At 32.5% G+C, this 15,178-nt stretch overlaps 1 protein-coding gene across 4 annotated transcripts in view; it reads right to left on the reverse strand.

Moving 5' to 3' along the window:
- The window catches only part of CSMD3 (CUB and Sushi multiple domains 3), a 1,160,406-nt gene that overhangs the window by 315,088 nt on the left and 830,140 nt on the right, over positions 1 to 15,178 (reverse strand). For all 4 annotated transcript variants that reach the window (XM_027574671.2, XM_027574666.2, XM_027574669.2 and 1 more), the window contains 2 exons: positions 12,263 to 12,432; positions 897 to 1,053 (listed from right to left, as the gene is read on the reverse strand). In XM_027574671.2, the coding sequence (XP_027430472.2) occupies positions 897 to 1,053; positions 12,263 to 12,432 (327 nt within the window). The remainder of the gene's footprint in view (positions 1 to 896; positions 1,054 to 12,262; positions 12,433 to 15,178) is intronic.

Below are 15,178 nucleotides of genomic sequence, written 5' to 3' on the forward strand. Positions count from 1 at the left end.
ATTCATCTGACTTCTTGAGAAAATTTATAGGGGTCATTAGATCTTTTTCAAATATTCTAAAAGTAAAGATTTCTGAAGGTTGCTGCTTAGTTGATTTTGCTAAATTAAATGACCATTCTGCACTTCCAAGAACTGATTTGATCTGATTCTTAATTTGTTAAACACACAGCCAGTTTTACATGAGCTTTACTTTCTTAGTGTACTGTTTTTCTTAGTGTACTGTCTTACAGAGTAGAAACTCAATAAGTATATTACTTCAATATAATTTATTGTTGATAGATATAATAAGTCTGTTTCCTATATTATGACACTGGTAAAATAAATTCAGTTAATTCATTTAACACTTGATATAACCCATCAACCCATGGTTCTCAGTCTTTGAACTCCTACTTGTTTAATTGTCAGAATAGCCAACTGAAGTATAATGCAATAGTTCTGTATGAATTTATTTTTAATAAAGCAATTCAACACAAAAGCAAAACAAAATAAAAACTTAACTCTAATGTACACTCATCTGAAACCATCCAGTTACCTTTAATGACTGTCCAACATATAAATACCACACATTGCAAACATTGAATTTTTATCTATTAAAAAAATAAATTATATTTTTAAAATGTTGGATGGGGAGAATACTGCTATTTTAAAGATACGTAAATAAATAAGCCACAAATTACTTAACCATTCTGAACCTTAGTTGTTTCAATGTGAAATTGCAACAGTTAGAACACCTGTAATTTATGGAATTGTTAAGGTCACATAAAATATATATAGAAGGTAGTTTTACACTTCAAATTCATGATCATTGTTGGGTATTATTTCATCTGGTAAATTGCAATTATTTAATAAATACTCAGCCTCAGTGTTTGGCCATTTTTTTCTTCCAAAATACTTACTGGTATAGACAAGTTGAAAACCTTCATCTGTCCCTTCAGAATCAGAATTAAATTCTAGCCAGAGCTGATTTGAAGTACTGCTAAGTGTCAATCCTCGCATAGATGCGCCACTAAATGCACCTAGTAGATGAGTCGTTTTATCTTTTCCGTCATAAATCTGCAAAAACATTTATAATTAAAAATGTAAACATGCCAATAAAAACCAATTCCAATAATATGTTTATATTTATGAGGAAGAGGAAATTATCGTATTCTTCCTAAATCAGATCAGTCATGTTCCCCAAGGACAATTACATATATTAATTCCTACATATATTAAGCTAAGAAAGTTAGAATCCACATGGATAATTTTAAAATTCCAAGCTCTGTATGCCTTAGGTACTCATATAACTTTTGGTCTTATTGTAAATATGCTTTTTTTTTTTTTTATGGCAGGCATTTCAAATTGAGGATATCTACAGAAAGACTGGTTTCCAAGGTTGGTTGGTTGTTTTTCTGCAACTTGCTCAAGAGGGTCAAGTACCTGTTTTTCTAATAACATAAGTAATATAAAATATACTTGTTTCTTTTGCAATTTCTATAATTTACCAATTTCCTTTAACTTAATCCATTTTGACATGTAAAAAATATTAAATGAGTACCAAATGCTTTTAGAAACTAATTTAACAAGACAAAAACATACAAAACAAAACTGATGAGTTCTCAAACATCCCCATGTAAATCTCATTCTTCTGAATGTGTAACTTCTCATTATATTCTAATTTGCTTTTCTTTTATCAGTTCATTACAGACATCTCTCCAGGTCAGTAGATACAGAGCCTGCGTTTTGAGAGCTGTGCAACATTTCACACAGTGACACTACCACAACTATCATTCCCACATTAATAAATTGAAGTTTTTTGTTACTAAGAGCAATACTGAAATAAACACCTGTTACATATACCTCACATTTTTTTTGGTACGTGTTTTCATAAGAAAATTTCCAATATATGGGATTTTTGAGCTAAAATGTTCAGATATAGCCATATTATTTCCAAAAAGGTATACAGAAATTAAGTGGAAGGTTTACCAACATTGCATGTTACCATTCTTTTGCCTTTAGGCATGAATTTTCAATGGAGTACTTACGCTCCACTCTTCCAAGGCAGTGAAAATTGGTTCTTGCTTGTGATGAAGTCTTATGTATTACAATGATTAGTAGTGCTACAGAGATCACTCTATCTGACCAATTTTATCCCATAATCTTTAGTTTCATGGGGTTGGGGGCTCATTAGATGAATGATAATGAATAGAAAAAGTTGAGAAATGCTGCTCAAAGTTACTTATCTCCTTCTTGAAACTGCTTTACTTCTAACCTGGTATTAGTGTAAAAATTATGTTGCTGAACTCCTAAACCAGTGAACTTGCCATAATACCAGTGTTCCCCCAAAGTGGTATTCATCATGTTCATGTTCATGTCATGTAAAAGAAAGCAGTTAGATGGAATGCAATGGAAAGTTTCATTATTATTATGTTAACCTGCGTGATAGAATTTTCTTGGGCTAAATTTTTGGGTTTAATTTGATAATCTATGTAGAATGTTTTCTATAATTTATAAATGAAAATTCTTATGTAGTTTTTATATTTTTTCCTTTTTTTCAAATTATCTTTATCAGGTTTTTGTTGTTGTTGTTGTTTTTTAAGATTATTTATTTATTTATTTGACAGAGAAAGACACAGCGAGAGAGGGAACACAAGCAGGGGGAGTGGGAGAGGGAGAAGCAGGTTTCCCGCCAAGCAGGGAGCCCAATGTGGGGCTCCATCCCAGGACCCTGGGATCATGACCTGAGCCGAAGGCAGACGCTTAACGACTGAGCCACCCAGGTGCCCCTCTTTATCAGGTTTTAGTATTCAATTTATGTTAACTTAATAAAACAGATAGGGAAATTTTCACTATATTTCTAATATCTGGATTATTCAAATAAATAACGAGACTTTTTTATTTACAAGCTTAAGATTTTTTCAACTCAAGAAACTATCTTTGAGTTTTTGTTTAATTACTCCTTATTTATATGATCCTTTTATTTTCCACCTAGAATGCCTATTACTTGTATATTAAGTCTCCAAAACTGTATTGTAATCCTCCTATCTTTTCTCTTCACATCTATCTTTCCCTCTGTATTGTAAACAATCTTCCACTGGATCTTCCACATGAACAATTAGATTTTCAGCAGTTCCTAATCTCTTTTTAGGGCTTCTATTAAAATCTTAAATTTTAGGGATCCCTGGGTGGCTCAGTCCATCGGTTGCCTGCCTTCAGCTCAGGTCATGATCCCCGCATTGGGCTCCTTGCTGGGTGGAGAGCCTGCTTCTCCCTCTGCCTGCCGCTCCCTCCTGCTTGAGCTCTATCTTTCTCTGGCAATTAAATAAATAAAATCCAGAAAAAAAAGTTATTTAAAATCTTAAATTTTAAAATCATTCGTCAAGCTTTAGAAAGTCTCTCTTCTCTCTCAGCACTCTAATTGCATTATCTTGATTTTTTCAAAAATTTTAAATTTATTCTCAAATTTCTCTTAATGTTCCCACAGTTTGATTTCAATGTAAACCACCAGTTCTGTGCATTTAATTTGGTCTTTCTTCCCTCCAGTTACTGAATTCCTCTTAAGTATGTATTTATGTACCTTTTGCTATTTATAGGATTTTATTTCCTTATTATTGATATAGGATTTAAGTGTTATAAAGACTAGAGATAAAATTTTATTTAACATGCTATAAAAATGTAGCTTGTGTTCAGGGCCCCTGGGGATCCTCTTCAAATCACATTACCCTATGTCTTTTCTGCACAGGAATTTTGAAGTCTCTATTACCAGGACCTTCTGCTCTTTCCCTTTGTCATTTAGGGAATCTGCAGCTTCATATGCACCTCCAGGCTCCACCAGCTTATTTACTGTATTAGCACAGAGAGGAAGGTAGAAATAGAGGGAGAAAGTTGAGAGCTGAACTCAAGCCACCATGGTCATGGAATTCCTAAAAGAAAACATTTTACTGTTCTCTCCCTTCTTTTGCAAGGTCTTTCTATCAACTAAAAACAGAAAACAACAATTAAAAAAAAAGTGGGTTGACTGTTTAAAGCACTAGATAGAGGGCTGCATGGACAAATTTCCTGAAATTATACAGAAGTACCTTGAACCCCCTGGTGGAACTTACCGGACAAATAATTTTCTGTTTTAGTTATCAGCAAGGAGTTATTTATCTTCAACAAAGCTGAACCAAATGTTGAGGTTTGTTAGCTCAGGAATTATGTTTTTTGATTACATAAGAGTCAACTTTTGATTTCTTAAGGATAGTAGTCACCAGTGATAATTCAGAGACAAGGCAACATGCTTGCTGGAAAACCCTCTTGTGTCTGTGAGTTTCAAATGTTCAACATTCTCAGAAGCTGCTTTTGAATACATTTATTTTATGACTCTATATATAATATAGTTCATAAGTTCTAAATTTAGAGCTATACATTCACAACCAAACCATTTAACCAGCAGATCCAGTGGATCTTATTTGTGGTTAATATTGTCTAGGTAACCCCAAAGAATATTTTCCTTTTATTTCCCTTACTTTTCACCAGCATGTAACTTCATTCTTATGTTAAATATAAATAATTGTTTCTTGGATTCAACTAGTCTGCTTTTATGCATGGATACACTGTAGGAACTTCATTTCTCAAAAATAGCCAAATAAAGGGGCGATATAAATTAAACAACTAATTGATGTCAATGAGTAAACAGAAATTGGTTCTTGAATTCTGTTTTTAATTTTTTTTAAAGTCTCTCCTAATGTTTTTCTTAAATTTTCAGTGGTAATAAAACAAAAAAAAAAGTTGAATCATAGGAGAAACCCTCACTTTACACATGAAAATCATTTTTATGTAACAATGTTAAAAAAGTAACAAAATAAATCAACTCATATTTAGTTCTATGCACAGTACTAGGTGCTGGGAATAAAATTTAAAAAAATCAACACATCATTCTTAAACTGAAGGGAATTTAAAAAATATTGTCTGTCCCCAGAGAGACATTTACATTGTGTCTTTCTACTTTTTAAGCTAGAAGCATACCTTTTCTTTTTCAAAAGAAACTGTCTTTAAGAGATCATTTGTAATGTTGGTGATTAACATAACAATAACAAAATTTAAAGAGAAAAAAACAAAAAAAATAAGACATCATTTTAAAAATAATGATTGAAAGAAAAAGAATGAGAAGGGCTAGTATTAAAAAATCTATATACATCTTAAACCCAGCAGGAAGGATCTAATTCAGCACCAAAACTCATTAACTACAGTTTATTTAACAATGTAAAGTCAAAAGGTAGAAAACAAATAACACAGAAACACCACTATAATCATAAAAGTAAAATGAAGTGTGATAATTCAACTATGAAATTTTGGAAGCATGTACATAGTTATTAAATCAAGATGAAAAGCAAGTGTTAATTAGCAAGGCTTTAAAGAGAGAAGAGTTTTATAGTAATGATCAAGCCAATGCTATTTAACTTGTAAATAAAATCCTTCAAATGTATTCAAACACGTATGGAAGCATAAAGGCAATAAGAAATGACAAAGCAGTGTAGCCGCAAATTACTTTGGAAGTGGACATGGATGCAAGTATATAAATAAAAAAATAAAACAAACAAAATGTACATTTCATTTAAAAGTAAATTTTCAGGGGTACCTGGGTCCCTCAGTCTCCCTTTGGCTTAGGTCATGATCTTGGGGTCCTGGGATCAAGCCCAGCATCAGGCTCCCCGCTCTCCTTCTCCCTCCACCCCTGTCTTCATCCTATCTCTTTCTCTCAAATAGATGAATAAAATCTTAAAAAAAAGTAAATTTACAGTACAGAGTGATTATATTGGGTCTTACCCATAAAACTTTTATTTGAGATCATTACTTTTCATATTTCTGTTCTGATTAAAGTCAGGATTGTTAAGTATGCTTTTATTTATTTGGGTCTATTTTCTTTTTCCTTTTTTCCTTTTTTAGTTCATTATTATTATTATTTTCAGCCTATGTCTTAATACCTATTTGTTTTTCAAAAATTTATAAATCTAAAAAAGAATAAGGTAACTGTATAATATATTTCTTGTGTTGGAAGGGAGAGGATTCATAGAAGTATTCTCAGTTACTTAGCACCTAATTCAGATAATGAAGACTCACTTTAATGTCAAATTTTAGAATTTCAAGTTGATTTAAGAATTAATATCATGAAAGGCACTGAGGGCTTTTGTAATATTAATGAAGCTCCTTGATGAGGCTCTAAGTTGTCAAATGGTTGCCATTAACCTGGTAGTCTCGTAATAGAACAGATTAGAACTCAATGTTGCCATGTTTCAGTTATCAAACCTTTTATAATGGATCAGGGCCTGAAATTAGTTTTGGTGTACAGACCCTCCTAGATTTGGAAGGTCAAACGCTATCATAATGAACTGTTTATTAACACTCAAAACTGTGTTTTTTGTTTATAATAAATGCATAATAGAAGGCACAATCTCAGTCATTCCTCTAATTAATTAGCAAGTCAGATGTTATCTGAACCCAAGACAGAAAGTACATAGAAAATAAGATCAAAAAAGAGAAATCACACACGTATATATGTATAATCACACAAACCTGCAAATTGTTACCGCTCATGAATATTAGAATTTTCATTTTGGCTGCTTGTTTTATATGTTGATTTGGAAATTTAAATAGTTTTTCTAATAAGGTGAGTGAGATGTCAAAGTTTGAACAAAAAATAAAAAAGAATAATTTTTACAATGGTTGATGAAAAAGGACAATGCTTATGCTCTCTCCAAAATAAAATGAAACAGAGCAGAGAACTTTTGTTGATAATAAAATATTTATGTCTTTGAAATAGCCATATAATGTGTCCTCAATTATAAGAGCTAATATATTTTAGTAAAGGAGTTTGGGATACAATGAAGAGCGAGCTTTTCAAGAGGTTTAGCTTTGTGATTATATAACAGAGTTGAAGTCCCAATTCTACCTTTAAAGCTGTATGGCCTGTCACAAATAATTTCACTTCTGTTATCCTCACTATGGGAAAGAATGAAGGGTTTTATGAGGTCTAAGTAGGACTCTCGACAAATAAATATTTAGAAAGCGCTTTTGGAGGAAGAGATAGCAAACGATTTCCAGTGAACAAGCAAAGTTGGTAGATACGTATGGTGGACATATGAGATCTCTGGTGTGCTAGAAAATGTTTAACAATCAGCTCTCAGACAAGTAGAATTGGTGAATGTATATACCCATCCATACTTTTTAAAAAAATAACTTTTATTAATATAAAGAGAGGTAGACAAACTTTTTCTAAAAAAGACTTAGACAGAAGATATTTTAGACTCTTTGGGGGATCATATCTCTGTCATAACTACTCAATACTTCCATTGTAGCACAAAAACAGGGACAGATAATATGTAAATGAATGAACACGGTTTTCTCCCAGTAAAATTTTATTTATAGAGATGGGTGTCAAGACCAATTTGGCCCATAGACTGTTAGGGAATCCCTGATTGAAGGGATGTGTAGCATGCAAGTTACAAACAGCAAAAAAATTTTAAATATATATATATATATTTATATATATATATATATTAACTGCTGCAAATTCCATACAGCTAATTGATTTTTACAGAATACTTTCAGTGTTTTTTTTTTTTGCCAAATTTTTGTATCTGCAACTTACAATTGCAACTGACAAACAAAAATGGTTCCTAATTGAATATTGCTTGATTTTTTTATGTTAACAAGTTAAAGTAAAGCAATATAAAAATAATGTTGTATCAGAAAATCATATTTACAAATGACAGGAGAAACTTCTTAGCTAAATTGAATAATAGTTTTTAATTCTAGAAAATATGTATTCTCAATATTTTGGTGTTATTCACAACAGAGTGGCTACAGACAAAACCCATTCTTAAACTTAAGTACAGACGATGAGCAAAGCAATAGATTAAGTCAAGATCTGTAGTGTTGGGCGCCTGGGTGGCTCAGTTGGTTAAGCGACTGCCTTCGGCTCAGGTCATGATCCTGGAGTCCCAGGATCGAGTCCCACATCGGGCTCCCTGCTCAGCGGGGAGTTGGCTTCTCCCTCTGACCCTCTTCCCTCTTGTGCTCTCTATCTCTCATTCTCTCTCTCTCAAATAAATAAATAAAATCTTTAAAAAAAATCTGTAGTGTTTGTCATTTTCTGCAGTGTAACTATTCCTAGTGTTGCCAATATCAAGCTATCAATGTGATATCTCTGTATGCAGAGTTGGGAAAGGATGGGCACCCTGCATAGTATTTCCACCATAGAGATATAATATACACAGCTCACCTAAAAAACGCACATAATAATAAAAGTAGTAAAATAATTAGGAAATGAAAAGTTGTATTTGTTACCTTTGTTTTTAATATAACTTAATTGTAATATAATTGTAATCTAATTTAATTTTTATTAATGGCTATGTTTAACAACTAGTTCACAAAATTACTGAAAATTTAGCAATAGGTTCCCACAAGTAGTTTTCCCAAAGACTAGCACAGGGGTTAGGAAATAAGTTTGAAAATAATACATCTTGAAAAACAACATTTTACTTTCTTTTCATACTGCTAAAAGAATGTTATTAGAGTTATTAATCAAGTCCTTCAACTCTCTACTTTCTCATAAATATGACAATTCTCTTAACTCCTTCTTTCACTCTCAAAACCAGTTATTAAGTTATTTTACTGACTCTTCTCCATAGTCATCCATTCTGTCTACATTTTGCATTAGACATAAGTCTTTAAACTACACAATACTGAGTGTGGTAAAAAGATTGCCTTGAATTTTGTCCCTGCTACAGTCCCTTATCTAAACATAGTGCTCAGTCTTTTTCTGAAAATAAAAACAGACATTACAACAACAAAACAGAGATAGTATTTCTGATTGCTATTCAGCTTTTGTCTTATCAGGCTGAAAATGGCAATTACTCACGGGTGATTGTTTAAGTATACAAATAATAAACACCTCTTATAAATGTTAACTGAAATAATTATTTAATTGAAATAATTAAATTATATATTTTGAGTGAGGGTTTGAGAAATTCAGTATTCTTGCCCATTGAAAGGAACAGAACCAAGGAAGAATATATTCGTAATTCCCAAACCTGGTTTTATCAGATAATCCGGAAAGCTTTATAAAAATCCAAAATTCCAGGCACAGACCAACTCAGTTTCCTCAGATCTACTGAATCAGAAAAATCTGGTAGTGGTTCCAGGAATAAACTACCTAGAGGAGTCATATGATTAGCTATATTTGATAGAAACTTTATTAGTATGGTTGTCTATAAGTAAAGTAATTTATGGGAAGTGGAGGGAAGGAGAAAGAGTGGGTGGATGACTAAGTGGAAGACATCAGTCTGGATGGTGAGCTCTTAGGAAAGTGTGTGTGTGTGTGTGTGTGTGTGTGTGTGTGTGTGTGCGTTTGTAGCTATGAAGTTGATACACACATGCTTTTATTGTTGTTGTTTTAGTCAGAATCCAATACAGTGATATTATACAGTAAATGCAGCCAGAAGAAAAAGCCTTGTCTAAACCTTACACTCACATAGAGATTACAAGAGAATGTTATTCCCAAGAACATAGCCAATTCTACCATATAAAGAAAAGCAATGTTTTTCTCTCAGTCAAGGGGCAGAAGGTTCTATAACGGGCTACTTGTTTTACTAATTTCTTTTTTTTTTTTAGAGATTTTATTTATTTGAGAGAGAGAGCATGAGCGAGAGAGTAGAAGCAGAGGGAGTAGCAGAGGGAGAGAGAGAAGCAGGCTCCCCGCTGAGCAGGGAGCCCTGTGCAGCTTGATTCCAGGGTCCTGGGATCATGACCAGAGTGGAAGGCAGCCGTTTAACTGACTGAGCCACCCAGATGCCCCAGTTTTACTGATTTCTTCTTATTTCCTAGTCTGAATGGAGAAAGAGCTGACTGCACTAGGTGTAATGTTGGAAAATGCTGGGATGGGGATGGGCTCTCATGGACCGGTTTGCAGTGAGGGAAATCACCCTGCATCATGAGAGGACTCCAGGCTCCTTAGTCTTTGAAAATTAATCATCTGTCCTTTGGAGGACACATCTGTCTGCTTTGTGCCCGACTGTGCCTGTGTCAGTAGGTATTTTTGAACTAGTTGTCCATGGGATTAATGGGAGGAATAAGACAACATATAAGCATTTACATCTTAAACTGGTAGACAGATCATGAGGACGACAGAGTTGGAGGTTAAAGCCCATCCCCAACTGTCTCTCTACTGTGGCTTGCTGAAGTTATTTTGAAATAATTCAGAATAAACCCAAGGCAAGATTATCAGTAGGGGGGTGTTTCTATTGTAATATTTAGTATATAATCTTTTCAACTTGGGGAAACATATCTTTATTCTAGGATAGTTACAAAAATCTTTGCTGGGGATATACATTTTCATGAAATAAAAATCCTTATTTATTTAAAATCATTATTTAAAGGACCTTGAATGTGACATGCACTCACAATGTCACTTTTTGCTGAGGTCTCAACCATGCTCAGGTAACACAGGTAACAAGTGCACATTACCTTACTCCAAGGAGGCAGCAGATTAGACAGAATTCACTCTGAGGAACACATTAGGGCTATTCTTTATAAAGGCATCACCTGTTATCCCCAAATGAATTTTTCAATTAATAGACATCATTCAGTTTGGAAAAGTAATGGATACTTTTCAAGCATCACAGAGAGTAAAGAAATATTTTAGGAAATATAGTGGTAAGCCTGGGGAAACACTTCTTAACTGTTAACTTAGAATCGTATGCTTATTACTGCAGCTTGGGCGATTCAGGTTAGCGGCTACGCTTATACTTCTGATCTATGTCTTGATTTATTTTTCCCCATACTTAGCCTGAGTTAAAAACAAGCACTGCCTCACTTCTAGGTTTAGGCATCCCATTAATCTCAATGCTGACTCTAATTCAGCAAATAAAACTTATGTTAACAAGAAAATCCAAACAATGGACTGGAGATTGAAGAGATTATAAAGTGAATTTCTGTTGCCTATTAAGGAAAAGTGCAAAAAACAGGAATGGCCCTAAATTCATAGTAAAATTGTATACATCTAGGGAAATTTCCCATATCTATACAAATCTTACAAGCCTACAGTACTGTCTGTGTTAGAGAGTCATCATTATCATCAAAATTATATAATTTTTAAGAGAAGAAAATAATCAACACTCTTAACATCACTGCTAAACAATGTTCCCCTACCCCTGCTAACCTGAGATGTCACAGTTTTTTTTTTTTAAGATTTCTGAAAACAGAATTATGTTGAACTTCTTACCAGGTAAGGAAATCTTGACAATTAGGAAAAATTTATGCAATTATTTAAAAAAATATTTAAATGTGATTTTTACAGAAGTGTTTATTTTTATTCTACTTTTCATATAAATTATATTTACTAAAACATTTACTTTGCAAAATATGAATCAGCAAGTACGGAAATATTTATTCGCCTAAAATTGTATCTTTTAAAAAAGTAGGACCTTGACTTATTTCAACGTTTTAGAATAAATTGATAAATTTTACACTAAATATTTATTATTATTAATATTTTAAAAGATTTATTTATTTATTCATTTATTTATTCATTTATTTATTTATTTTAGAGAGAGGGAGCATGAGCAGGAGGGGCAGACGGAGAGAGAGAAAGAATCTCAAGCAGACCACAAGCTGAGCGTGATGCCAGATGTGGGGTTGGATCTCAGGACCCTGAGATCACCATCTGAGTCGAAACCAAGAGTCAGATGCTTAACCAACTGTGCCACCCAGGCACCCCACTAAATGTTTATTATTAACAAAATATATTTATCTTAAATAATTTATAAAGTCATTAGTTTTATGTATTTATAAAATATAAGTTTTTGTAGTCATAAATGCCAAAAAAAATCCATGTATCAACAGAGATAACCAAGTTGCTTAACAGATATCAAAACAAAAACAAATAGTCACTATATTTCTTAAAGAAATGACCATTCCTGTGTTAATTATGTTTTATATATATGATTTATTGAATATAAGATATTTGGCATGAAAATGTTCTTATTTGGTGTTATTGAAACATTAAAATTTATGTATCATAAAACAAAAATATCTGTATTATAAATAAACATTGGCAACAAAACATTTATCTCAATGAAAGTGATAATAGGAAAATGGGAAATAATGTATAATTGAAATCTATGAACGGCAGAATCAGCTTATGTTTGATTAAACATATATATATACACACACATATATATGTAGTAATATATACTTAATGACTAAAAATGATCAAAATACAAGTATTTTTGAGTTCACCTACCTTAAGAACATCTCCTTGTGCTAAATGAAATGTTCTGGCTGAAATATTGATTCCCTTTCCTGCTTGAACCTGAATACTATAAATGCATTCATGGTTGTTTTCATAGTTGAGTGGGTAATTTGGAGAAAGCAAAATTCCTTCATTATTTGTTGCAGATGCACCACATTCAGCTGCAGGTAAAACAGAATATTGAAGCACAGTTTAATAGAAAGCATTATCATTTTCAAGTAATGTAATGTATGGAAGTGTTAATGCATTTTATCTTAATTAGAGCCTAACAGGAAAATGATGTACAAAATGGCTGTGTGTTGTAGATGATTCATTACCTCTCACATAATATATGGGAAGAAGGAACAACAGTCCATGGACAGGACATTTGTACATAAGTGGAAATATACAATAGTTTTAGTGTTTCCCTCCTGCCCCAGGGATGGAAGGAGAGCATGGAAAACGATGTGAGCAAAAGATTTTCAGGACCTTTCTAAGTTTGTAGATTTCTGGTTAATTGATTACCTTTAAATTTATAATTTATTTCTTTTAAAATATATTAAAAAAAAGGTAGAGTGATCAATTTTTAGAATGATTCTTATTTGATCTTTTTATTTTTACCTTTTTTTGAATTTGACCCCTTTTCCTCCCAAGAGTCAACATTCCTCTGACCCAAGAACTTCAGGAACAAAAAGAGAAATAAATACTACATTGCCTTTGAAAACTGATATAACGGGTAAAATCCATTAACCGATGATTGTAACAAACTGGGCACTTTTGGAAAATGGGTCACCTTTCCCATTTAAAAAAATAAAATAAATTAAGGCATTCTTATAATCAGCAAACGGTACTACCAACTCTCCTGGATTAACTTTGTAAAATTTGAGGACATGTCTACCTACTCAAATTGGGCATTTCTCAATTTTTTTCAAATTTAATTTTAATTTATTACTTTAAAAAGCTTGTAGCAATATTACAAAATCAAACAAGTCCTTATAAGTTCCCAAACATAATCCTTATGTCTCAGAAATTCAATGAACTTAGTTTTCTATCAGATCTAATAACTTGCTTCATTTTACCATGCCATAGGCCAGGGAGAGTTATATTTTTCAAAGGTTTAACTTAGCAAAAAATAAAGCAAGTCATTACGTTCCAGAAAAAAGATTTTTAAAATAATGATTCATAAGAATAACCACAGGAAGTATATAACAAAGTAAAATATAATGAATTGCTTTAACTTTTAAATACAATGTTTAATGCTTAAACATTAACAAAAATAAGGCAAAAGAAGAAAGCCTAATGAGAAAATGAAAATGATCAAAATGAAGCACTCAGTATAATAACAACATAGAGTGAAATAATAATAAAAACCAATGATGGGTTGCTAACAATCAACCAGTCACATGAAGAACTGCCACACAACTGAGCTCCTCCAAGTTCCTTTTAAAGTAAAAGAAAAAAAAAAGTCTCAAAAACTCCCAATATTGATTTAAGTCGTTTTCATTTTTATGTAAGCATGTTCAAACATAAAATAAGTTTTTGTGCTTATAGCTCTACACAATTATATTAGCAAAACATGTTTAAAAATATAGGAATAAAGCTACACAAACAATGAAATTTAAAACAGCAACATGTATCTAATCTGGCATAAGATTTCACTCTCCGGAAATTAAATTGCCCTTGGCAATGTGGATAAGGAGCCAACTCCTGGCATACAGGCTCTTGGAGTTTGCTATGCCTTTAAATACACTATGCTGTATAATGATTCAATTCTTCTTCATCTTATCCCTCTCTAAACTGCTGAGAAACTTTCATCTGCATGGTACAGTATGATGCCACAAGTCCTTCGCTTAGTGCAAAAGAATAATTTATATTTTAAATCTGTCTCATTTCCTTCTCACCAGCTTATTAGAATCTAGGTACACTTCCGGGGAATAAAGACACTGTATCAGACCACACGGATGATGCTGAATACACATGTGTTTTTATCAGTTACATTATTTATTAGAGAATACACACAGTTTTAACTGTTATAGAATCATGGAGTTCTGAGAATACATCCTTGGATGTCTGCTTGCAAAACACTGATACACTGATTAGGCACTCAGGCTTTAAAATGCAGAGATTTAGTTTTCAAAATTAAGAGATTTAGTTTTCAAAATTAAGTTCTATATTCTCTCTATATGGATTTGGCAAGTTATTTATTCTCTCTAAGCCTCAATATTGTCATTATTTCCATGAAAATAATAATACCCTCCTCAGAAGGATGTTTTGTTTGTATGTGTGAGTTGATAATATATGTAGAAAATATATGTAGAGCATTTAGCACAGTGCTGGAATACAGTAAGAGCTCAAAAATTAAAGCTATCACTATGAATATTTAAGTGTTAATGCTAATGGTAGCATTATGTGCCATATACAGAAAAAGAGTTTTAGGATACTTACATTGTCCCCAGTGTGACAATCCAGGTGTAGAAAGACATTTATGTATGTAAAAAAACCAGGTGCATCTTAGCATGGAGCCTTGTGTGACTTCATGGCCTTCTTACCCATGAACCCAATTCTGTCTGCATTTTTTTCCTCACAACACCTCTGCAAAGTAACACTTACTTTCTCTAATTTTATAGATGAAGACTCCAGAGGGAGCTTTCTTGCTAAAATCAGTGTGTAGCAGAGCTGGGATTTACCCTGGGATTTACATCTGCCATTGCCCATGGGATTAAAATTATAAAATATATAATTTCTCTTTCAGATCAAAATACTTCTTTAGTATGACAGGAGGCATTATTAATAATTATCCCACACAATGGGTGCAGATTGAGATTATCCTAGATAAACTGGTATGCAAGGTCACTTTTTTCTTTATTCTTTAACAGTTGCATACTCTATTCCATTAAAAACTAAGAGGATTCTTTTATGTGGACTTGT

Source organism: Zalophus californianus, chromosome 4 (assembly GCF_009762305.2).
Source record: "Zalophus californianus isolate mZalCal1 chromosome 4, mZalCal1.pri.v2, whole genome shotgun sequence".
NCBI classification, from domain to species: domain Eukaryota; kingdom Metazoa; phylum Chordata; class Mammalia; order Carnivora; family Otariidae; genus Zalophus; species Zalophus californianus.